The 22,148-nt window shown below is 40.7% G+C and overlaps 1 protein-coding gene across 3 annotated transcripts in view; it reads right to left on the bottom strand.

Moving 5' to 3' along the window:
- The window catches only part of nol10 (nucleolar protein 10), a 75,720-nt gene that overhangs the window by 23,482 nt on the left and 30,090 nt on the right, over positions 1 to 22,148 (bottom strand). For all 3 annotated transcript variants that reach the window (XM_024264558.2, XM_024264557.2, XM_024264559.2), the window contains 5 exons: positions 19,143 to 19,228; positions 18,934 to 19,012; positions 8,174 to 8,323; positions 6,937 to 7,003; positions 5,730 to 5,782 (listed from right to left, as the gene is read on the bottom strand). In XM_024264558.2, coding sequence (XP_024120326.1) covers positions 5,730 to 5,782; positions 6,937 to 7,003; positions 8,174 to 8,323; positions 18,934 to 19,012; positions 19,143 to 19,228 — 435 coding nt within the window. The remainder of the gene's footprint in view (positions 1 to 5,729; positions 5,783 to 6,936; positions 7,004 to 8,173; positions 8,324 to 18,933; positions 19,013 to 19,142; positions 19,229 to 22,148) is intronic.

The raw sequence follows: 22,148 nt of genomic DNA, 5'->3' as shown, positions 1-22,148 counted from the left end.
ACTAAGAATTCATGTTGGTCGAAGAAGATATCTGACACTGATCTCGGCCTATGCACCAACAATGACCAAAGACGATGAAGCTAAAGAGCTCTTCTATCGCTCACTGGACAGCCTGCTCTCTGAGACTCCTGCTGCAGATAAGCTCATACTACTAGGAGACTTTAATGCAAGAGTAGGAAAGGAACATGAAGCATGGCCTTAAACGCTGGGAAAATTTGGAAGAGGGAAAATGAATTTGAATGGCGAAATGCTCCTAACAAAATGTTCTGAACACGAACTGGCCATCACAAACACATACTTCAACTTTCCAGACAAGTGGTACCACTCCTGGAAACATCCAAGATCAAAGAACCCAACTTTACTGGATTACATCATTACTAGGAGGTGTGATTTGAAGGACTTTCACAGCACCAGAGTTATGAGGGGACCTGAGTGCTCTACTGATCATTTCATGATCCGCTCCAAATGCAACATCAAACTAAAACCCCCGCCTATGAAGAAGACAGGAACAAAACTTTCAAAGAAACTGAAAGTAGAAAAGTTGAAGAAACAAAGTGAGAAGGACAAGCTTGTATCTGTAACCAATGAAAACCTCCCAACACCACCAACTGGTACTAGCGAAGATCAGTGGCAAGCCTTGAAGAAAACAGTGTATAGTGTTGCATCAGATGTGCTCCGCAAACCTGCTAGAAAACATGCAGACTGGTTCGACGAATCAAACGAAGAAATCATGGAACTTATCAATAAAAAGAATATGCTGTTTCACAAGACACTAGCTGTTAGATGCACCAGAACAATAAAGAACAAGTACAAGAGCGTAAAGTCTGAACTCCAAAAGAAACTGCGGCAAATGAAAAATGATTGGTGGGCCAAGAAGGCGGCTGGAATCCAGAGCCTTGCTGACCGAAACGACTCCAAAGCGTTCTTTGCATCACTGAAGGAAGTATATGGTCCAAAGGGTCCCTGCTTGGACCCGGTTAAGAGTATTGACGGGAGCATACTTCACACAGATAAAAACAAGATCATGGAGAGATGGTGAGAACACTTCAATTCTCTATTGAATCCAGAGACCATCATTGATGATGATGTTGTCAGCAACATCCCACAGCTACCAGTCAGGTACCACATGGATACGTCACCATCCAGGGAAGAACTTGATAAGGCCATCAAGAGAATAAAATGTGGAAAAGCTGCAGGACCAGACGGCATACCACCAGAGGTCTGGAAATACGGTGGACCAGCTTTGAGAAACCAATTGCTGCAGCTATTCTGCAACATCTGGTCAACAACAGCAGAAGCCCCCCAAGATTTTAAGGATGCGACCATCGTGACCATCTACAAAAGAAAAGGAGACCGTGCGGAATGTGGAAATCACAGAGGAATTTCACTTCTGTCAGTAGCAGGAAAGATACTTGCCAAAATTCTGCAATTTCGACTACAGACTCTTGCTGAAGACATCCTTCCTGAGAGTCAGTGTGGGTTCAGATCAAATAGATCCACTCAAGATCTGATATTCACACTGCGACAACTACAAGAAAAGTGTGCTGAACAACGCCAACCACTTATTGTCACCTTCGTGGATTTCAGCAAGGCTTTTGACACAATTCACAGAGAGATACTATGGAAGCTACTGTGCTGCTACGGTTGTCCACAAACCTTCATCAGAGTGTTGCGCAGTTTCCATAATGGTATGACTGCTAGCATCTGCTGTGGTGATGATTGTTTAGACCCATTCAGTGTGGGGCATGGCGTGAAACAAGGATGTGTTCTGGCACCAATTCTATTCACTATTTTCCTTACTGCAGTCTTACAAAGCATGCCAGAAGAACTTGGTGACCTCTATATTAGAACCAGAAGTGATGGAGACCTTTTCAACCTTAGACGCCTGAAAGCAAAGAACAAAACACGGGAACTACTGATTCAGGAGTTGCTCTTTGCAGATGATTCGGCACTTGTAACTCACGGTCTTCAGGCCATGCAAGATCTACTGACAGCCTTTGCTGAAGCATCTAAAAGATTCGGACTAACGATAAATATCAAGAAAACAGAAGTCATAATCCAAGACACTCATAATGCAAAGCTGAACCCCCGAAAAGTGTTCCTCAATGGTACTCCACTAGCTGAAGTAGACAAGTTCAACTACTTGGGTAGTACAATCTCCAACAGTGGAAGTATAGACACAGAAATATCAAAAATAATCCAATCCGCAGCATCAGCTTTCGGAAAACTGAGAAGTTGTCTATGGGACCAGAGAGGAATCCATTTGAAAACCAAGAAGAAAGTTTACAGAGCCATCATAATGCCAACACTCCTATACAGCTCTGAAACTTGGACTATCTACAAACGCCACATCAAGAGTCCAGACAAAACTCAGCAGAGACATCTCCGACAACTAATGAACATCTCATGGAAAGATCACGTGTCAAATCTTGAAGTCCTGGACAAGGCAGAAATGGAAAGTGTTGAGGAAATGCTCACCACATGTCAACTAAGGTGGACAGGTCATGTTACACACATGGAAGACAGCCGACTACCAAAAGCTGTTTTCTATGGAGAATTGAAAGAAGGATCAAGGAAGGTCGGAGCACCGCGACTACGCTACAAAGATGTGTTCAAGAGGCACCTGAAGAACATCAATGAATACAATAACTGGAAAGAAAAAGCTGAAGACCGTGTGACCTGGAGGAAGGCGGTTGCTGGAGCTGCCTGTGCTATCAGGAAATGAAACGTCCAGTTATGGTCTAAAAAGGCAGAGGCAGCGAAAACTTGGGCCAGCATCTCCACCTGCTGAGGCGACCTACAGGTGTGCTGCCTGCGACAAGAAGTTCAAGACCGCAATTGGGTATGTCCTCCCACATTCGCCATAGGCACAAGCCCCTCCCCGCGTCATCGTCGTCATCGACGGACTGCTAAAGAAGAAGAAGAACTTTTTAAGCATCGCGGCAATAACATCTGTAGCTTTTCCCGTGTTTTCGCATTCTTCTTTCACTCCAACAATGTGTGCATTGCAGCGGCGCTGTCTCCCCTCTATGTCATCCACCTTGTCAGTTAGCTTAGCCTCCTCCGACTTCAGCTTGCTAACTTTGCTCTCCAACTCCACCGTCCGGTCTGAATATGTCTTCAAACCAAACTCGACATTATCTAGGCAGGTTCCTTGTTTTTTCTAGGTTTTCTCTAATGGTGTCTAATTTAACGTTCAGATCCCTCATGCTTGAATCAATATGCTCTAATATCTTCTTTTCAGAGCTAGCAATCACTTTCATGATCTCGCATAAATCTGTGGGCGGCGTCTCTCTGTCCTCACTGGCTTTTGCGGCCAGTTCCTTTCCTAATCTGTTTTTGCTCATATTCTGTCTTTGGCAGCTTTGAAAATGCAAAAAGGCCGTGGGTGGCTGTGGGTCAGCGGTAGGGCGGTCGACTCCTGATTGTAGGATTGCGGGTTTGATTTCCGCCTTGCTCGCCCATATGTTGAAGTGTCCGTGGGCAAGACCCTGTGAATGATCCAAATTGCCTCTGAAGGGAGGTAGGCCCCAGTGTTCGGCAGCAGAGCCACCATCAGTGTGTGAATGTGTGTGTGAATGGGTCTGTGACTGTAAAGCACTTTGGGCCTTCGAAAGAGGGTATAAAGCGCTATATAAATATACGCGATTTACCTTTTACCATTTATAACAAGCAGCTCCTCAGTGTGATATCACATCGCAAAAAAGTATTTGGTAGTTTTGGAGTGCTTAATATATATTTTAAAACTATCCCAGTCGAGAAGCTCCGAAAAACGCATCTTCATATGGCAACGCTCATCAGCGCCCACAAATCAGTTTCTTTTTGAATGCTATCTTACCCCATACCAAGTGTTCTAACGATCTGTCCTACCCCCTGAGACGTTTCTACCCGCAGCACAATCTGATAGATGTAGCTACCCAAACGTCTTACCTGATCAGGTCATCTTACCTGCTGTGTACGAACGGTTAGGTCAGTTTGGATGTTAGGTTGTAAACACAGCAGGGTAGAACAGAATTACAGGGAAGCAGCACAGACTCAATACAGGGGTGGGGTAGTTTCACGGGTTTAACTGGATCATGTGTGGCTGTCATAAATGAGCGGTATGGAGATAAACAAGAAGATCTGTGGCTGATCCGTGTCTACAGAGCCTCTTTGTCTGCATGGTGAACGTTTCAAAATCTCCACTCTTCAAACCAAACGCAGCAAGGGTGGGGCAGAACATGAATTCAACCTGGAAATTCATCAGGCAAGGCTTCATTCATATTTCTGCGCAGAACTCACATAAAAATGAAAAACAATCTGTTTATTTTATTGATGTTTGCTGAATCTTAAGCATAGATCTGCAAATGCTTTGATAAAGTTTGACATAGTCTTATGTCTACTTGCATAGTCATGTGATTCATAGAAACATAAGGATTTTGTTTGGCCCGTAGTAAGGTTAAAATGTCTAATCAGAAGTTGTGAACTGGAAAAGGATCATTTATTTAAAGGAAATGGTATGGTCAAGTCGGGGGTGGGAAGTGGGTATGTTCACCTCCTCCCATTCCCATTCAAGCAATCTATAGTTTGATGCCTTGTATACCTCTGTTGATTGTCCTTCACATGCATTCTTGTGTGATTGCTTAAAAAAACCCATTTCAATTCAATTCAAAACTTTACAAAATCTTTGAATTTTAAAGTGTTACATTTGACAGAGAGATACTGACAAATATTTTATAAAGAAAAAAACAAATGCTAATAAACCCCCTCATGAGCAGTTTATTTAAATTTGTAAGTCATAAGACACCTGCAAATGCTAATAAATGTGTTTATAAGCAGCTTAATACCACAATATTAATGTAGTTAATGTCTTATAAGTAGTTTATTAAGGAATCTTATTATAAGAATCTTATTATAAAGCATTACCTTATCATCTATCAGCTTAAGCTTTTGTAGCCATCTTCAGCATCTTCAGCAGCGAGATTCGCCTTACAGCATTCACACTAGCATTATCATACGTAATGCTACATACGTATCTCGTTCAAGTTTTTTTTTTGCTTGTTTTAATAGCTTGAATTAAACAAATTCCAAATATGTTCTTACCGTCCTTTTATATTTTAGTTGACCACAACTAAAATAATAATAATAATAATAATAATAATAATAATAATGGATTGGATTTATCTGCGCTTTTCCAGACGCTCAAAGCGCTTACATTGTATATCCATTATTCATTCACACCTCATTCATACTTGGTGACGGTAAGCTACTATTGTAGCCACAGCTGCCCTGGGGCAGGCTGACAGAGGCGTGGCTGCCAGTATGCGCCAACGGCCCCTCTGACCATCACCGGAACATTCATACGCATTCACACACCAGTGGAGCCACACTGGAGGCAAGTAGGGTTAAGTGTCTTGCCCAGGGACACAACGACACTTGGCTGGCGGGAGCCGGAATCGAACCGCCTATCCTTCGATCATTGGCTGACCCGCTCTACCACCTGAGCCACTGCCATTTACACAAAATAAAAACAAAAGTGCATCTTCCTTCTAGAATAGATCATGAGACAGACACTAAATTGCTAAAAAAAATTATTTCTTAATTTAGACTTCTGAAAAAATTCTGACAACCTCACCTAAACTATACAAATGGACACATACAACATTATTTCCCTGTACATTTCTTTCATTCAAAAACTCATTACAGCACCTGAACAACTGATGCGACTTCTGATGTAGCTCTGTACTTACAGGGATATAGAATGTGTTCATCCTTGTGTCTTCATTAGCTGTAAAAATCATGCCTAAGAACAAGACATGGAATGAAAAAAAAACAAAGAGAAGATTATAATGTGACAACAATAAACCCCAGATCAACATCAGAAAGAAACATTGAACAATTGTGATGGTTAATTAAAAAGTTAGAAAACATGTCAAGTATCTCTTTTTTTATGGGCATATTTTAACCCAAATATCACATAAATTAATACACTTTGTAAATGGCTTGCATATCACTTTTCTACCTATCCTTGCAGGCCCAAAGAGCTTTACAGTCACAGTCCCATTCTCTTATATAGTCACACACTTGTGGTGGCTTCACTCGATTAGTTGTCAATTAAATGGTAAATGGCGTATACTTGTATAGTTTTTACCCTCCTTCGAGGGCCCAAAGCGCTTCACAGTCACAGACCCATTCCCCCATTCACAAACAGGTGGTGGCTCCGCTGCTGAACACTGGCACCGACCTTCCACCAGAGGCAATTTGGGGTTTAGTGTTTTGCCCAAGCAAACTTCAACACATGGGGTGGGCAAGGCGGGAATCGAACCTGCAATTTTCCAATCAGGAGTCGACCACCTTACCACTGCTCCAGCAAGGAAAACTAATAGGTACCGCACATTTTTTATCCCAAATGCCATAAAAGCTCTTAAATCAAAGTGCATATACTCCTGTGTAGACGGTACCTTTGGTTAATATTATAATAATTTTTAATCCTTTATTTATATTTTTTACTTTCATGTTTTTAACTCTGTTTTACTGTGTTATTTGCTGTTTTATCTCATACGCTGGAAAACTGCTTTTAACTTAATTGTCCTCGAAGGACAAATACGTTTTCTTTTCTATATTTTTTTTCCTATGCAATATTTGCATTATTTTTTTCTTGAGTGTTCTACTCCACAGAAGTGCTCTGTTTAAGCGTTAAATAATAAAAGAAGCTTAACGAAATAAAAATGTGGCACAACCTGAATCTGTTAATTACATTTTTTTAAAGTGTTTTGCAAAATTATCGGATTGGCATCACCCAAACATAACCATATCATAAGAAGACAAGAACAGAAAGTGAGAGACTGCTTTTTACATGTCATACATCACATTTGGGTTGTGAATCTATCATGTTTAACTCTTTAAATGTTTCAAGGGATTCTGCTGCAAGCACACACAGGCACAAGTTTCTTTTACCTGAATCAGGATAGATACAAACATCATTGATGCTGGTTTGAGACTGGATGGAAGAAAGAATGTTTCCCTGGTGAAAGAGCAACAGTCAGTTACTATTGGTATCACAGGCAGAAGTTTTGCATGGCACACTTTTTTAATAAATGAACATTCACTTAAATTTTTAAACAAATCCAGTTTAAATTTCTAGTAAAAGAAAATAACCAAAAAAATCTGCTCATATTTACAGTTGCAATAAAAAAGTATGGTAACGCTCTGGGATTACTTGAAATGGACATCAGATGTGTTCTGATCTACTAGCAAGTCAAAACAGTAGAAAAGTACAGCACCACACTATAACACAAAAAACTCATGTATTATATATTTTTTTTCAACAGAACGTAAAAAGGAAATATTTACAATGCAGAATGGCAACAGTAATTAAATCACACATAAGGTGGAATTGCACATTGCAGGTAATATTTTTAAAGAAAGATAACTTGCCACAGGAATTGGCTAGAAACTTGCCTTTTTCCCCAAAACCCTTATATTTTTTTCTCTTCATGATTGGGCTGGAGTAAAACATTTGGTAAGCCAAAAGTTTGACACCCATGCTCTAGAATCTGAATGCAAAATAAAATGTCTTGTGCAGTCTCGACCAAAGTCCTGCTTTGAACTTTTGATTTGTTTAACTTTTAACCTTTGTGCTATCTTATGGGGTCCAGAAGACCCCACCCTTATATTGATGTGTGATCCCTCCCATGACATAGGTGGACAAAGATTGACAGGATTTTATGTCTGCCAGTGAAGACACCAGTGAAGATTAAAAAAAAATCCTTGGAAAAAAAAAAAGTTCAGCGCCCATTCTTGAGGTCTAGATGACCACACTTATAATGTAATCCCTAGGATTGCACAAGGGTAAACATTTTCAGCTGTGAAACTTTAAAACGATGAGTTTGCTTTTCTAAATTACATAAATGTTTTGCACTTGAACAACATTTAATTAAAAACAAGAGCAAGTGAATTCTCATCAAGTTACACATGGAACAAAATGAATTGTTAAAAAGTAATCTAAAAAAAGGGGTTAAAATAATTTTAACTTAAAATGTTTTTGATAAATTTACTGTTTCAATCATTCAAAAAGTTCACTTTTTTCCCACTGTGAACTATCTGCTTTATAAAAACAAAGATTATTGCCATTAGTTTGTAAAAAGCATGGTAAAAAGATCAGAAAGTGTCTAAAGTTCAAAAACAGACTTACAGTATCTTTGTTCCAGATCTTTATAATTTTAGAGTCAGAAGACAAAACGAGGTCCATATGATTTTGAAAGTTCAGAGAAGTGATGGGCAAGTTGTACAGGTGGTCTTTGACCAGCAGGGGGCAACTGGACCGCAGGTCATAAAGCATTACCTTCAAGAGAAAAAGAAAAACATTCTCAACTCTGGAACAAGCAGACAGATGTGGAGACAAAGATGTAAGATGTATAATTTAACCATTAGTCCAGGGACAGTAGAAGAAAAACAGTGTTGTATTCACCTCTGGTGCTTTGGCAGTGATGCTTTTTAATTGTGTGAATGCTGTGGAGCATTCACACGATAGTGATCCATTTTTCTTCTGTACGTTTTTTGCCCATCTCCAGCTCTTCAACCCCATCACCTATTCAGCTCATTGAGCTATTAAACTATTCAGCTCTTTTCTGAGATAGTTGCTCATAAGTTTCAACTCCATAACTCTCTTTTTTTAAACTATTCAACCAATTACCTCGTTTTTAACTCCATTGAAAAAGGCTTAAGAAATGTTCAAAAGCTCCTTTTTCAGCAAAAAATGTTGAGCTCTACAAAACAATAGAAGTCAAGTAGACTTTCAGCTACAGAAACCATTCAACTTTTAAACTGTTAAGGAGACTTTGGGCTCTTGAACTTGTACTTTTATTTTTAAAACTCTGTATGTTTTTTTTTTTTTTTTAATATTGCAGTTCAGAGTTGACATGTCATCTTTGAGTCATTTTTCAGTTATAAATTAAAAACACAGAACACAGAGAACACAGAACACAGAAAAACTTTTTACATCAAAACATAGGCATTTCTCCTGGCTTTCAGACAATACGATTTTGAAAATCCTGAGCCATGTTGTTTTCTTCCAGCAGCTTTCTTACTGCAAACATGAAAAAACCCAATTGGTTTTCTTTTATATAGAAGATCAAACGTGTATAACATAAATAAGGACAGGCTGAAACCAATTGCTATTCATCAAAAAGATGGATGCACATCGCGGGTTCGAAAACAGAATAAACAGCATGCCAAAAATGGAGGCCACGCTAAATTCCTGTCTCTGCATCCGTCACAAATTTCTGGCTCTTCCCCTATCACAAAGTTTGGCTCTGTATCAGTCACATATTTCTTTATCTGCCTCTCTTAAAAATATCTGTCTCAAAAACAAAAGGTCAAAAACATCTGGTGCCCAGTTTAGAAAAAAAAGAGAATAGAAGGGAAGGTTCTCATGGCTAGGGTGGGGGAGGACAGACTATTTGTAAAAATACAAATTTTTGAAATTTGTTAGTATTATTTTTCCTATTTTTCCTGACTTCTATGAAAATCACAGAGATTTATCACTTCACAACTCCTTCAAGATTCCAAATAATATGTTATATATAATGTATGTGTGTGTGTATATATATATATATATATATATATATATATATGTATGTGCGTATATAGAGTGCCTTGCGAAAGTATTCAGCCCCTTGACCTTTTCAACCTTCTGCCACATTTCAGGCTTCATACATAAAGATATAAAACTGTATTTTATGTGAAGAATCAACAATTGGGACACAAACATGAAGTGGAACAAAATTTATTAGATTTTTTTAAAAACGTTTTTAAAAAACAAAAACTGAAAAATTTGGAGTGCGAAATTATTCAATTCTTATTTTGTAGCCCCATCTTTTGCGTACAGCAGTAAGCCACATGGAGTATGTCCCCATCAGTTTTGCACATCGAGAGACTGAAATTTTTGCCCATTCTTTCTCGCAAAACAGCTGGAGAACAGTGAGGTTGGATGGAGAGCGTTTGTGACCAGCAGTTTTTAGCTCTTTCCACAGATTTTTGATTGAATTAAGGTCTGGACTTTGACTTGGCCATTCTAACACCTGGATATGTTTATTTTTTAACCATTCCATTGTAGATTTTGCTTTGCGTTTTGGATCGTTGTCTTGTTGGAAGACAAATCTCTTTCCCAGTCTCAGGTCCTTTGCAGAATTCATCAGGTTTTCTTCCAGAATGCTCCTGTATTTGGCTCCATCTACTTTCCCATCAATTTTAATCATCTTCCCTGCCCCTACTGAAGAAAAGCAGGCCCAAACCATGAAGCTGCCACCACCATGTTTGACAGTGGGGATGGTGTATTCAGGGTGATGAGCTGTGTTGCTTTTACGCCAAACATAATGTTTTGCATTGTTGCCAAAAAGTTCGACTTTGGTTTCATCTGACCAGAGCACCTTCTTCCACATGTTTGGTGTGTCTCCAAGGTGGCTTGTGGCAAGCTTTAAAGTCCCCTTCCAAAGAAAATCATGTTTTTTGAGTTTTTAACATGTAGGTGTGGCATTGTTTTTTTTTTTTTTCCAAATGTAGTCTCGAGGGGGCCCAAGTCAGGGTCTCATTGTGCCGGTCCCAAGCCCGGATAAATACAGAGGGTTGTGTCAGGAAGGGCATCAGACATAAAATCTTGCCAAATCAAATATGCGAATCAGACCTACGATATCCATACCGCATCGGTCGAGGCCCAAGTTAACAACGACAGGTGGAAATTGGACTACTGTTGATGGAAGAAGGAGAGGAGGAAGGCGGGTCCGTAGGGAGAGAGAGAATAGGAAAGTCACTAGTGTTGGACTGAGAGTTGGGACTTTGAATGTTGGAATTATGACAGGAAAGGGTAGAGAGTTAGTGGACATGATGCAGAGGAGAAAGGTAGACATACTGTGTGTCCAGGAGACCAGGTGGAAAGGTAGCAAGGCTAGAAGCTTAGGAGCAGGGTTCAAGTTTTTCTATCATGGTGGAAATGGGAAGAGAAATGGAGTAGGAGTAATCCTAAAGGAGGAGTTTGTTAGGAGTGTTGTGGAGGTAAAAAGAGTGTCAGATAGAGTGATGAGTCTGAAGATAGAAATGGAGGGTGTCATGTTCAATGTTGTTAGTGGGTATGCCCCACAGGTAGGATGTGAGCAGGAAGAGAAGGAGAAGTTCTGGTTGGACCTTGATGAAGTGATGATGAGCATCCCTGGAAATGAGAGAGTTGTCATTGGTGCAGATATCAATGGTCATGTTGGTGCAGGAAACCGAGGTGATGGGGAGGTTTGGTATCCAGGAGAGGAATGTAGGACAGATAGTGGTTGATTTTGCAAAAAAGATGGAAATGGCGATAGTGAATACATTCTTTGAGAAGAGACAGGAACATAGAGTGACCTATAAGAGCGGAGGTAGAAGCACACAGATAGACTACATCTTGTGTAGATGGTGTAATCTGAAGGAGATCAGTGATTGTAAGGTAGTGGTTGGTGAGCGTGTTTCCAGACAGCACAGGATGGTGGTGTGTAGAATGACTCTGGTGGTGAAGAAGATTAATAAAGAGAGGGCAAAGGCAGAGAAGAGGACAAACTGGTGGAAGCTAAAAAAAAAGAAGATTGTTGCATGACTTTTAAGAAAGAGTTGAAACAGGCTCTGGGTGGGCAGGAGGAAATCCCAGATGATTGGATAACTACAGGTCATGTGAGCAGGGAGACAGGTAGGAGTATACTTGGCGTGTCATCAGGAAAGAAAGTTGATAAGGAGACTTGGTGGTGGAATGAAAAGATGGAAAGAATACTTTGTAGAGTTGATGAATGAAGAGAATGAGAGAGAACAAAGAGTAGAAGAGGTGACTGTTGTGGAGCAGGAAGTAAGATCAGTAAAGGTGAAGTGAGAGGGGCTTTGAAGAGGATGAAGAGTTGAAAGGCTCTTGGTCCTGATGATATACCTGTGGAGGTATGGAAGTGTCTAGGAGAGATGGCAGTGGAGTTTTTGACCGGGTTGTTCAACAGGATCTTAGGTGGTGAGAAGATGCCTGAGGAATGGAGGAGAAGTGTGATGGTGCCCATTTTTAAGAATAAGGGAGATGTGCAGAGTTGTGGTAACTACAGAGGAATGAAGCTGATGAGCCATACAATGAAGGTGTGGGAAAGAGTAGTGGAAGTCAGACTAAGAGCAGAAGTGAACATTTGTGAGCAGCAGTATGGTTTCATGCCAAGAAAGAGCACTACAGATGCAACATTTGCTTTGAGGATGTTGATAGAGAAGTACAGAGAAGGTCAGAGAGAGCTCCACTGTGTCTTTGTAGATCTGGAGAAAGCTTATGACAGAGTGCCCAGAGAGGAACTATGGTATTGTATGAGGAAGTCTGGAGTGACAGAGAAGTATGTTGGAGAAGGAAGGTAGTTGAAGATCGATGGAATAAAGTCTGGACTCTATTGATTTTCACTCTTTCTTCTACAAAATAATCAAACATTTCAGGATCAGAAATTTTGATTGCAATATTAGCACTTGCTAACTTAAACACAAAATTGTGTACCTTGGTCTCATTAGCTGCATGTCAGACATCTTTAACAGATGTGATTAGTGATGAATGCAGATGTTTTTAACTTAAACTTTCTTGTTTTGTGGGGTTTCCTTCAATCTTTTTATTGTAATCATTAATTTGGTGCCTCCTGTAGACTTTTTATACCAAACATAGACATTTTTGATGTGAGACGATGCAATGTTTTTTATTTGTATGTAACTTATTGCTCTGTTGTGCTGTTTCTGTATTGCTGATGCTTACTCAGGTCATAGTCATAAATGAGAAATTGTTCTCAATCGACCTACCTGTATAAATAAAGGTTCAACGGTGTTATCCCAACAAATTGCATGCAATGAATTATGGTTTTAAACTAGCGTCAATCCGAAACTACAATTATAGCATATAATGAAATTAAGTAAACTTGTATACGGTAACATAAGCAATATGAAGTAATCGCTGCACAAACAGAATATGACTGATGGAGGGTCCATCTTTCAGTCTTGTTTTGCTCCTGGCTCTTTTAATGTAGCTGATCCACTTAACTTTAGGAATGCGACAAAATGACACATAGTGTTCCCCCGCTTATTTCTGTTTCAAACTCGAGATGTTTGTAAGACATTTTTGCATCTGAAGGAGGTGCTGCTGAGCTGAGCGCAGCTGAACGCGGACAGAGTGGCCTGTCTTCTCTCCATCAGCTGATTCAGAAGCGGCCAGGAAAAAAAACCCCCGATATGTTGAAGAAGATAATCGGTAGAATAATTATCATATTCAGCACGTATATGCAGTACGTGTTCGTTATTTGAATTAGAAGGAAGCACGCGCTCCTGATTTTAAGGTACAGAGAGACACTCTTCGTCTGCATCAAAAAGTATGCTGTCGCTGCGACTGCTGTACAGTCTTTTGTTCTTAATAATAATAATAAGTCAAGTCAAAATCAACTGTATTGTCAATCCTTCATATGTGCTGACATTCAATGAATCGAAATTCCGTTTCCTGCTCTCCCAGAAAAGACAATTTACAACATTAAACAACAACAGAAAAAAAATAAAATAAAATAAAATAAAAAATAAATAAATATAGAGAAGGCACTTTTCAGATTTTCAATCTACAGTAGGCAATAAATTTAAATTTACACATGTACAATAGATGGGGTGTTCAAAGTGATAAGTAGTGCAGGCATTATGGTTCATGTGGGTTTTTGAGCGCTGCTCATGTGGGGGGGAGGGGCCAGGTGGTGGGTAGGTGGTTGGAGAGTTTGGAAGGAGTTCAGCATCCTGACAGCCTGATGAATGACGCTGTTGCTGAGTCTGGTGCTGCGGGAGCGGAGGCTCCTGTACCTCCTCCCCGAGGTCTGGAGGCTGAACAGGTTGTGTGCAGGATGGTGAGCATCCCTGACAATTGTCAGCCCTTTTCGGGTAAGGCGGGTGGTGTATAAGTCCTGCAGGGAGGGTAGTGGTGGATTTTGCTGGCTGTGTTCACTATGCGCTGCAGGGCTCTTTTGTTGTAGTCCGTGCAGCTGCCGCCCCACACAGTGATGCAGCTGGAGATGATGCTGTCGATGGTTCCTCTGTAGAACATGATCATGATGGATGGTGAAGCTCTTGACCTTTCAGCTTCCGCTGCTGGGCTTTCTTTGCCAGTGATGTGGTGTGGCGGTTCAGGACAGGTCCTCACTGATATGCAGCCCCAGAAACTTGGTGCTGGTCACTCTCTCCACTGCGGTGCCGTCAATGATCAGTGGCAGGTGTTGAGTGTGGCCCCTCTGGAAGTTGACGACAACCTCCTTGGTCTTGCTGACATTTAGCAGGAGGTTATTGTCTTTGCAGATCTACTTCTTTCCTGTAGTGGGTCTCATCGCCCTTGGTAATGAGACCCACCAGAGTTGTGTCGTCCGCGAACTTCACCAGGTGGTTGGTGTTGTGGGCTGTTGTGCAGTCATGTGTCAGCAGGGTGAAGAGCAACGGGCTGAGCACACAGCCTTGGGGAGCCCCGGTGCTCAGAGTGATGGTGCTTGAGGTGTTGTTGCCAACACGTACTGTTTGTGGTCTTTGGCTGAGGAAGTCTAGCAGCCAGTTGCAGATGGGGGTGCTGAAACCCAGCTTGTACAGTTTGCAGATGAGTTGTTGAGGTATTATGGTATTGAATGCCAAACTAAAGTCAATGAACAGCATTCTCACCTATGAGTCCTTTTTGTCCAGGTGGGTGAGGGATGGGTGGAGAGCAGAACAGATCGCATCCTCTGTTGATCGTTTGGGTCGGTATGCAAACTGAAAAGGGTCCAGGGTGGGGGGGAGTGTGAATTTGATGTGTGTCATGACGAGCCGTTCAAAGCACTTCGTGATGAGGGGCGTTAGTGCTACAGGACGGTAGTCATTGAAGCAGGATGGTGATGTTTTCTTCGGCACCGGTATGATGGTGGTGGCTTTGAAGCATGATGGGACGATGGCTTGCTCCATGGAGGCATTGAATATGTCTGTGAAGACATCCTTTAACCCCTCTGCGGAGTCCTTTAGCACACAGCCTGGGATATTGTCTGGGCCTGCAGCTTCGCGTGGGTTGATGGAGATGAGTGTCCTCTTCACCCTGGCAGCTGTCAGGTACTAGGGCTGATCGTGTGGGGAGGGTGGTGTTTTCTGCGGGTGGGTGCTATTCAGTGCTTCAAAGCGAGAAAAGAAGCTATTCAGGTCGTTGAGAAGGGGGATGTTGCTCTCACAGCTCTGTGGCGCAGGCTTGTAGTCTGTGATGGCCTGGATGCCCTGCCACAGGCTCCGTGCATCTCTGCTGTCATTAAAGTGGGAGGATATTTTGTGCATGTAGTCCTTTTTTGCTTGCTTGATGCCCCGGGACAGGTTGGCTCTTGCTGTTCTTAGCCCCGCTTCGTCTCCTGCTCTGAAGGCCCCGTCTCTGGCCCTCAACAGCCTGTTGACATCCCCTGTCAACCATGGCTTCCGGTTTGCCCGAGTGACTATGCTTTTTTTGTGCGTTACGTCATCGATACACTTGTTGATGTAGGAGGTCACTGTGTTTATGTACTCCTCAATGCCTGTGACGTTGTTGTTGGTAGCAGCTTGTTTAAACATGTCCCAGTTTGTTGTTTCAAAGCAGTCCTGAAGGGCAGAGGATGCTCCCTCTGGCCACACCCTCACTTCCTTCCAGACTGGTTTGCCGACTTTCACCTTGCAGGTATGCAGGTATTAGCATAATGCTGATGTGGTCTAACGGTCCGATGTGGGGGAGGGGAGTCGCTCTGTAGGCTGATTTGTGAGGGGTGTAAACAAGATCCAGAATGTTGTTCCCTCTTGTTGGAAAAGGTACATGTTAATGGAATTTTGGAAGAACTGTTTTGAGATCGGCGTGGTTAAAATCCCCGGCGAGAATGATGAAGCCATCTGGATGTGCCGTCTATTGTTCCGCGACGGCATTCAGCGCCGCAATCCTGTCATTGTTGTTGGTGGTTGGAGGGATGTAAACTGCCACTAATAAAATCACCGTAAACTCCCTCGGCAGGTAGAAAGGACGGCACTTTACAATCATGAACTCCGCCCGTGGTGAACAGTGTTTGTTTACCACCTTAGCGTCCCGGCACCACGCGTCACGGATGTAAACACAAACTCCGCCGCGAGTTTTCCCTCCGTCTACTAGGGCTCTGTCTGCCCGATAGCATGTTAGTTGCTCGAGTTGTATACCAGAGTCAGGAATGTTTTTGTTTAGTAGGGCTGCCACGATTATTTGACTAATCGACGACTATTCGACTATTAAAATAGTCGACGAATAATTCGGTCGTCGAAGCGTTGTTTTTTATTTGTTTTTTTCCTTGTTTTGATCTTAAAACTACTGTTCTAATGCCGGGTCTGCCTTTTTCTTTTTCACACATGCGCAGTGGTGCTAATTCGGTCAGCAGTGATGTAACAGGAAGTTCTCGGTAGTCTCATAACAACACGCTAGCTCGAAAATGTGGGAAACATAAGGAAAATAAAAGAGGAAAAAGTGTCAAATGTAATTTCTAAGGCAGAACTTGTGTTTCATGAGAGCACTATGGCAATAAATGATCACCTGAAGATGAAGCATGTTGAGACGGAGTTTGATCACGCTGAACAGAGAGCTTCGTCTAGCTAAGCTAACATCGGTGCTAACACAGCTAGCGCTGCCGCGGCTGTCATTACTGCGCTGTTTGGAGATGAACCAGAAGATCTGCAGCAGATCCGTGTCTACGGCGCTTCTGTCTGCATAGTGAACGTTTCATAATCTGCGCTCTTCTAACCAAACGCAGCGAGGACGGCGCGGATAATGAGTTTACACTGGAAATGAACCGCTCGTCCAAGGCTTCATTTATATTCCGCACCGCAATCACGTCGTTCGGTTTGAAGAGCGGATTATGAAACATTCACCGCGCAGACAGAGAGGCTGTGTGTCGGTACGGATCTGTTGCAGAGTTATGGAACGATTTAAAACTACGAGTCCCAGAAGTCAAGGAGCTCACCTAAAAGTCCAGAGCTAAGTTTACAAGTGTAGCATTACATTATCTGCATTAAGCTACAATTAAATGTAACTTAAAATCACAAAATGACAACAAACAGCAAAGCAACCACAACTTTAAAGAAGTAACACAGATTTATGGGTTCTCCCCCAAACTGAAAATATAAAGTATCGTTCTGTGCATGTGCAGTGGATGTAGGTGGTGAAAGTACTGTTGTACATTCTAACATCCCCTGCTATTCTCCCTTTTTAAAAATATATATTTCCCCATTTGTATTTATTTTCTTTGTTTATATGGGCATCCTGAGGTTTTATATGTATAGGAATATCTTCAGTTCAAAGGTGCTATTAGTGTTTTGTTTAATAAATGGGCCTAAGTCAGCAAATATTTTGAGTGTGTTTATATCTGCAAATAGCTTTTGAAATACTTTGTACATGTTTTATTAAATATATGTTTTAAAGCTTTAAAAAAGAATTTCAGACTTTTAATAAGTTTTCTGTAGTTGATTCTGATTACCTCATTTGATTTAAGTCTTGTTTTAATGCCAGAAACAAATGAAGGAGAAAAGCTGCATGATTCATTAAAAGATCAATAAACTATTGTCTTTATTTTAGTTAGAATATAGCTTAAAGACCTCAAGTTTAAGGATAATAATGGTTAAGATGGGTGTTTTACATCCAGTCGCCGCACGAACCGATTAGTCGACTAATCGAAAAAAAAAAAAAAAAAATCGGAGATTAGTCGACTATTGAAATAATCGTTTGTGGCAGCCCTATTGTTTAGCCATGTTTCCGTGAAAATAAAAACGCAGCAGTTACTCACTGTCCGGTTCAATGACTGGAACGTCTTCCAACTTATTGTCCAGGGACCTCACGTTAGCTAGAAGTATAGACGGAATGGCTGGGCGAGTTGGGTTAGCTGCCAGCCTGGCTTGGATACCTCCACGGTGTCCCCTCTTCCATCTTCTCGCGCATCGTTTTCGGTGTGTCTTTCCTGGGGTGGGCGCGGCTGGCGGGTCCTGTGCAGCAGTTTCTGGCTTATGTAGTAATCCCAGCTCTTCCAGCACTTCTGATTTTGTGCCCAAAAAGTCGCATATTTTTCTATTTCTAAAATCCAACAATTCCTGTCGACTGTACTTATGGTCCAATGTAGGCTGGCGGGTAGTGAGTTCGGAAAACACATCTTAAGTAACAAAAGCACGCACAATTGGGAGAGCGAGGGTAATAAAATATGTATATTCATCAATACTTCAATTTTCTATATTAAATGTTTTACAAAGCATGATCAGAGTGTTTCTGATGGATGGGCCGGTAACAGACATCCTTCGGTCGCGGGGGGTGTTAGTGGATTTTGTTTGTGGCTCAATAATCTCCACAAATAAGGGGGGAATATTCTACCTTTCTTTTTTCATCTATTTGTACAATCTGGGCGCAACAGTTATCAAGTCAGCCAATTTATATCCTCGGGCCCAATTGCTGCCGAAATGGCGGTGCCTTGAGGGGGGCAACACTGTGTGACGTTTAGCCCCCGGGGCTCTAAGATAGGGTATTACAATGGACACACTTCCCATCTTTCTTGTCATCTTGATCTATTGAGTAAATATTTCTACCACTTCAAGTCCAATGGCCCGGCAGAATGACTCAAGCAAGAATTAGAGGCATCCCTGAGATGCGTGGTGACACAGAACCCTTCCACTTGGGAACAGCACCTCCCATGGATTGAATATGCCTATGTATGTCCTCCACCATGAGGAAAATGTAACAAGTACATGTTAAAACACCATAAACAATTTTCATCTGAGCGGTCATTAGAGCTGAAGATTTGGTACCAACATGAAAGAATGGCCTGAAAGTATTCTCAATATTTAATTATCCCAAATTTTTTGGAAGAATGATATACAATAACAATTAAGAAAACAGGAAAAAATTCAGGCAATCATAAGCTGAAGGGCACTCACCTGGCCAGTGCTTGTGCCAATTCCCATAGTGAGGGAGCCGTTAAACTTAAGCGCACTGATGGAAGGCAAACTTTGAACTCTGTCGGAAAACATATGTTCTATTTGTTATCACAGAACACAAAAACAACAGCAGATATTTAAGGTCAACTGCAACCACAGAAGAAGTCAGGTAATCAAAGGCAGCAAATGGGTATGTCTCTGATACTTACTCTGTTCTGTCAGTAAAGCTGCTTAGGGCACAGTCCAATATCCCCACTCGGTTACGAACACGAGGGTCCCAACATTCCACTTTTCCCTTTCAGAAGAAGACATATCAAACAGCAACATTTTTTATTTTGAGCCTTGCAAGCTGTCAATAAATTCTGAACCAACATTTGTAGACATAAACCAAGGACATTTCTGCTAATCTCTAAAGTTTTTAAAATTACTTTGTGAGTAAAAACCACCAAATATTTTTTAAGCACAGAGCTCCCTTTAAAAAAAAGGCCATCATCCAACTAAAAGACTTATTTCATGTTATACACTTGAGTTTTTTCTAGTGTTTCTCAACAAAAAACTGTTTTAGAATTGTATCTTAAATTTATAAAAAATTTAATAGGAGAATAACTCATATTGGACTTGAAAATTTCACAATTTGTTACCAAAACGCTTTATTTTTATGTACCAAGTTTTATGCACTATATGGCTCACTTAAAAGCCTAAACTCTTTCCAAAAATCGCCTGTGTGCCTATTAATCCCGTGCGCCTAGTAAATGTCAGTAGATCTTCTTTCAGCGCCCTTCTCGCCAATTTTAACCGCACCATTGACATGAAATCGACAGTTTTCCCAGAGCAGGTCAAACTACAAAGCAGCGCACGTCTAATTTTGAGAACTCCGGAGAGTCTGAGACACTCAGATTCAGTTACGCCCACCATATGTGAAGGGATTGTTGACGCCTGGACTAAAGATCTCCTTTAACTGTTGTCCGAGTTTTGGCTAAAGCCGCCAGCATCATTGTTGAAAAGCCTGGCAATGAGAGTGACACAGACTACTACTAATTTTCCAGAGATATTAAGCAGATCTTTACACCTGACCCTACACAATAATTTCTGGTTCTCATTTGGTCCCATAGCAGAAATGATTGCCCACGTCTGTCATACAGTCAATGCTCCATAGCCTATTTTTTTCCTCTTCTTTTTTTTTATTTTTTTTATTTTTTAAATCAGATGACCGATATTGAGCCAGTTAAAACCAAATTAAATTCTGCCAAAATTATAGCAGGAATGCATGAAGTTAAATGGAGCGACATAGTGCTAGGCGATATGGAAAAAGTTTATATCACGATATGAAATATTTTATATCAAGATACGATACATATCACAATACACAACAATAAAGTATATTTTCAGATATTCTCTGAAAATATGCCTGATGTTGTGGCAGCTTTTGTGAAAAGTTGCAACAACAGTTGCGATGCTATTACTATAATATTATTTTGAAAAGACCCTAAAAAATGTTAATTATGAAATAAACTTTAAATTCTCATATTCCACTCTTTTCATTTTGACAGATGCTCTAGGAAAATACTTCATCATCACCACATACAATGTTGCTGTGCCGTCATTTAACTTGACTAGAACTGTGAAACACAAAATGAACTTTTGGTTCTTGATGCTCATAATAACAAATATTTCTTTGTTGATTTAAACATACTGTAGAATATAATGACGTTTTCCAGTGAAAATTATAAACTTAAAAAAACAGCATAATCAGATTAATCCTCAGATTTCCATGTTCTCCATAGAAAGTGGAAAGGTTCAAAATGTCCAGAGTCTCTCTGCCTTTCACTCATGTTGTGCAGCAGCTGCGCACAAATGTGCATGCGGCATAGGGGAAGGTGCTGCGCGTACACCTGCAGCCCGCTGCGTGCACGTTTGCGCACAGCACACCTTCACCTACGCCGGGTGCATGCAGCACCTTCACCACGTGCATGTTTGCGCGCAGCGGACCACCACCCTTCCTGTTGGGTGACTGTTTTAATGTACGTCTTGAAGAGAAAAAAGTCTGAGAGAAAACAAAAGAGATCACGGCTCTCTGTAAGCAGTCAGAAGAGAAACAGTCATGAAGCTGCGTCATTATTCATGACTGTTGTCACTGTAGATTGGTAAAGTTGCGGTGAAAATGAAAAGTTGCGTGCGAAATCCTAGAGTGTCTGATAATGACATATTTGCCGTAATAATTGATCAAAGTAGCTTAGCAACGATATAAACCAGGGGTCTCCAACTAATTTGGTGAGAGGTCCAGTAACTCTGTCAGCTTGGTAGACCGGGGTCCGAACATGCAAAAACATTCAGTCAATATTTCACTTTTCTGTTCTTTTATTTAATTACAACGTGTAGTTACATTTGCAAAGAACTCTTTTAGCTTATTGTCTCAACAAGTATTTCTCTCATTCCTTTTTGTACAAAAATACATACATGTACATGCATTATAGAGAAAAAAAGAAGATTGCACATAAACTTGCTTCCTTATAGTGCAATGTGTGTGCTCTTTAACAAACTTTAACATTCTGCTGTCTGTCACTTAAAGTGCAACAGGTAACATGAGTGTACCTCAAAAAACATTCATAATTAATCCCTTTTCTTGTGCAAATGTTAACTTTCTGTTTTACAACCCTTAAAAGTAGGTCACAAATAATGCTACATAATGAACATTAAAGTAATAACTTTCATAAGTGCAAAAAACATAAACATAAAGGTAAACTACAAACAGACTTAAAGAGATGTAGATGGCACTTTGAATGGCGGTGTTGAGCTGGAACTGTATGGAGCTAAATTGGGGCCAATATTATTTCAAACCCAAATAAAAAAAATTGAAAAAATATTGGTGTTTGGCCAAAAAAAATTAAAATGTCTGACATTTTTTACTGTTCTGAAATAAATTTAATTATTTTTAACTTCAAATGTTCTATTTTTTTAAGGTTTCAAACTCAGAATTTTAATCCCCAAACTTAATCAGTTTCATTTTTTTACCAGCTTATACTCTTTTTTTTTATCTTTCAGTTTCAAAACTTTTAGCCTTGTTGTGGCGGGGCTAACACAAAGGGCCAATCAAAAATCAAGGAAAGTGCTATCTTTCTCTGTGTCTTTCTCTGACTGTCTGTACTATCATGTTCTAAAGTTGTCCCAAGACGGATGTAAAGATCAGAGTTTTATCCCGTACAAACCGTGTCCAA

The sequence above is a fragment of the Oryzias melastigma genome, unplaced genomic scaffold (assembly GCF_002922805.2).
Source record: "Oryzias melastigma strain HK-1 unplaced genomic scaffold, ASM292280v2 sc00232, whole genome shotgun sequence".
Taxonomy (NCBI): Eukaryota; Metazoa; Chordata; class Actinopteri; order Beloniformes; family Adrianichthyidae; genus Oryzias; species Oryzias melastigma.
The sequence above is the reverse complement of the archived record's forward strand: the minus strand, read 5'-3'. Positions and strand labels throughout refer to the sequence as shown.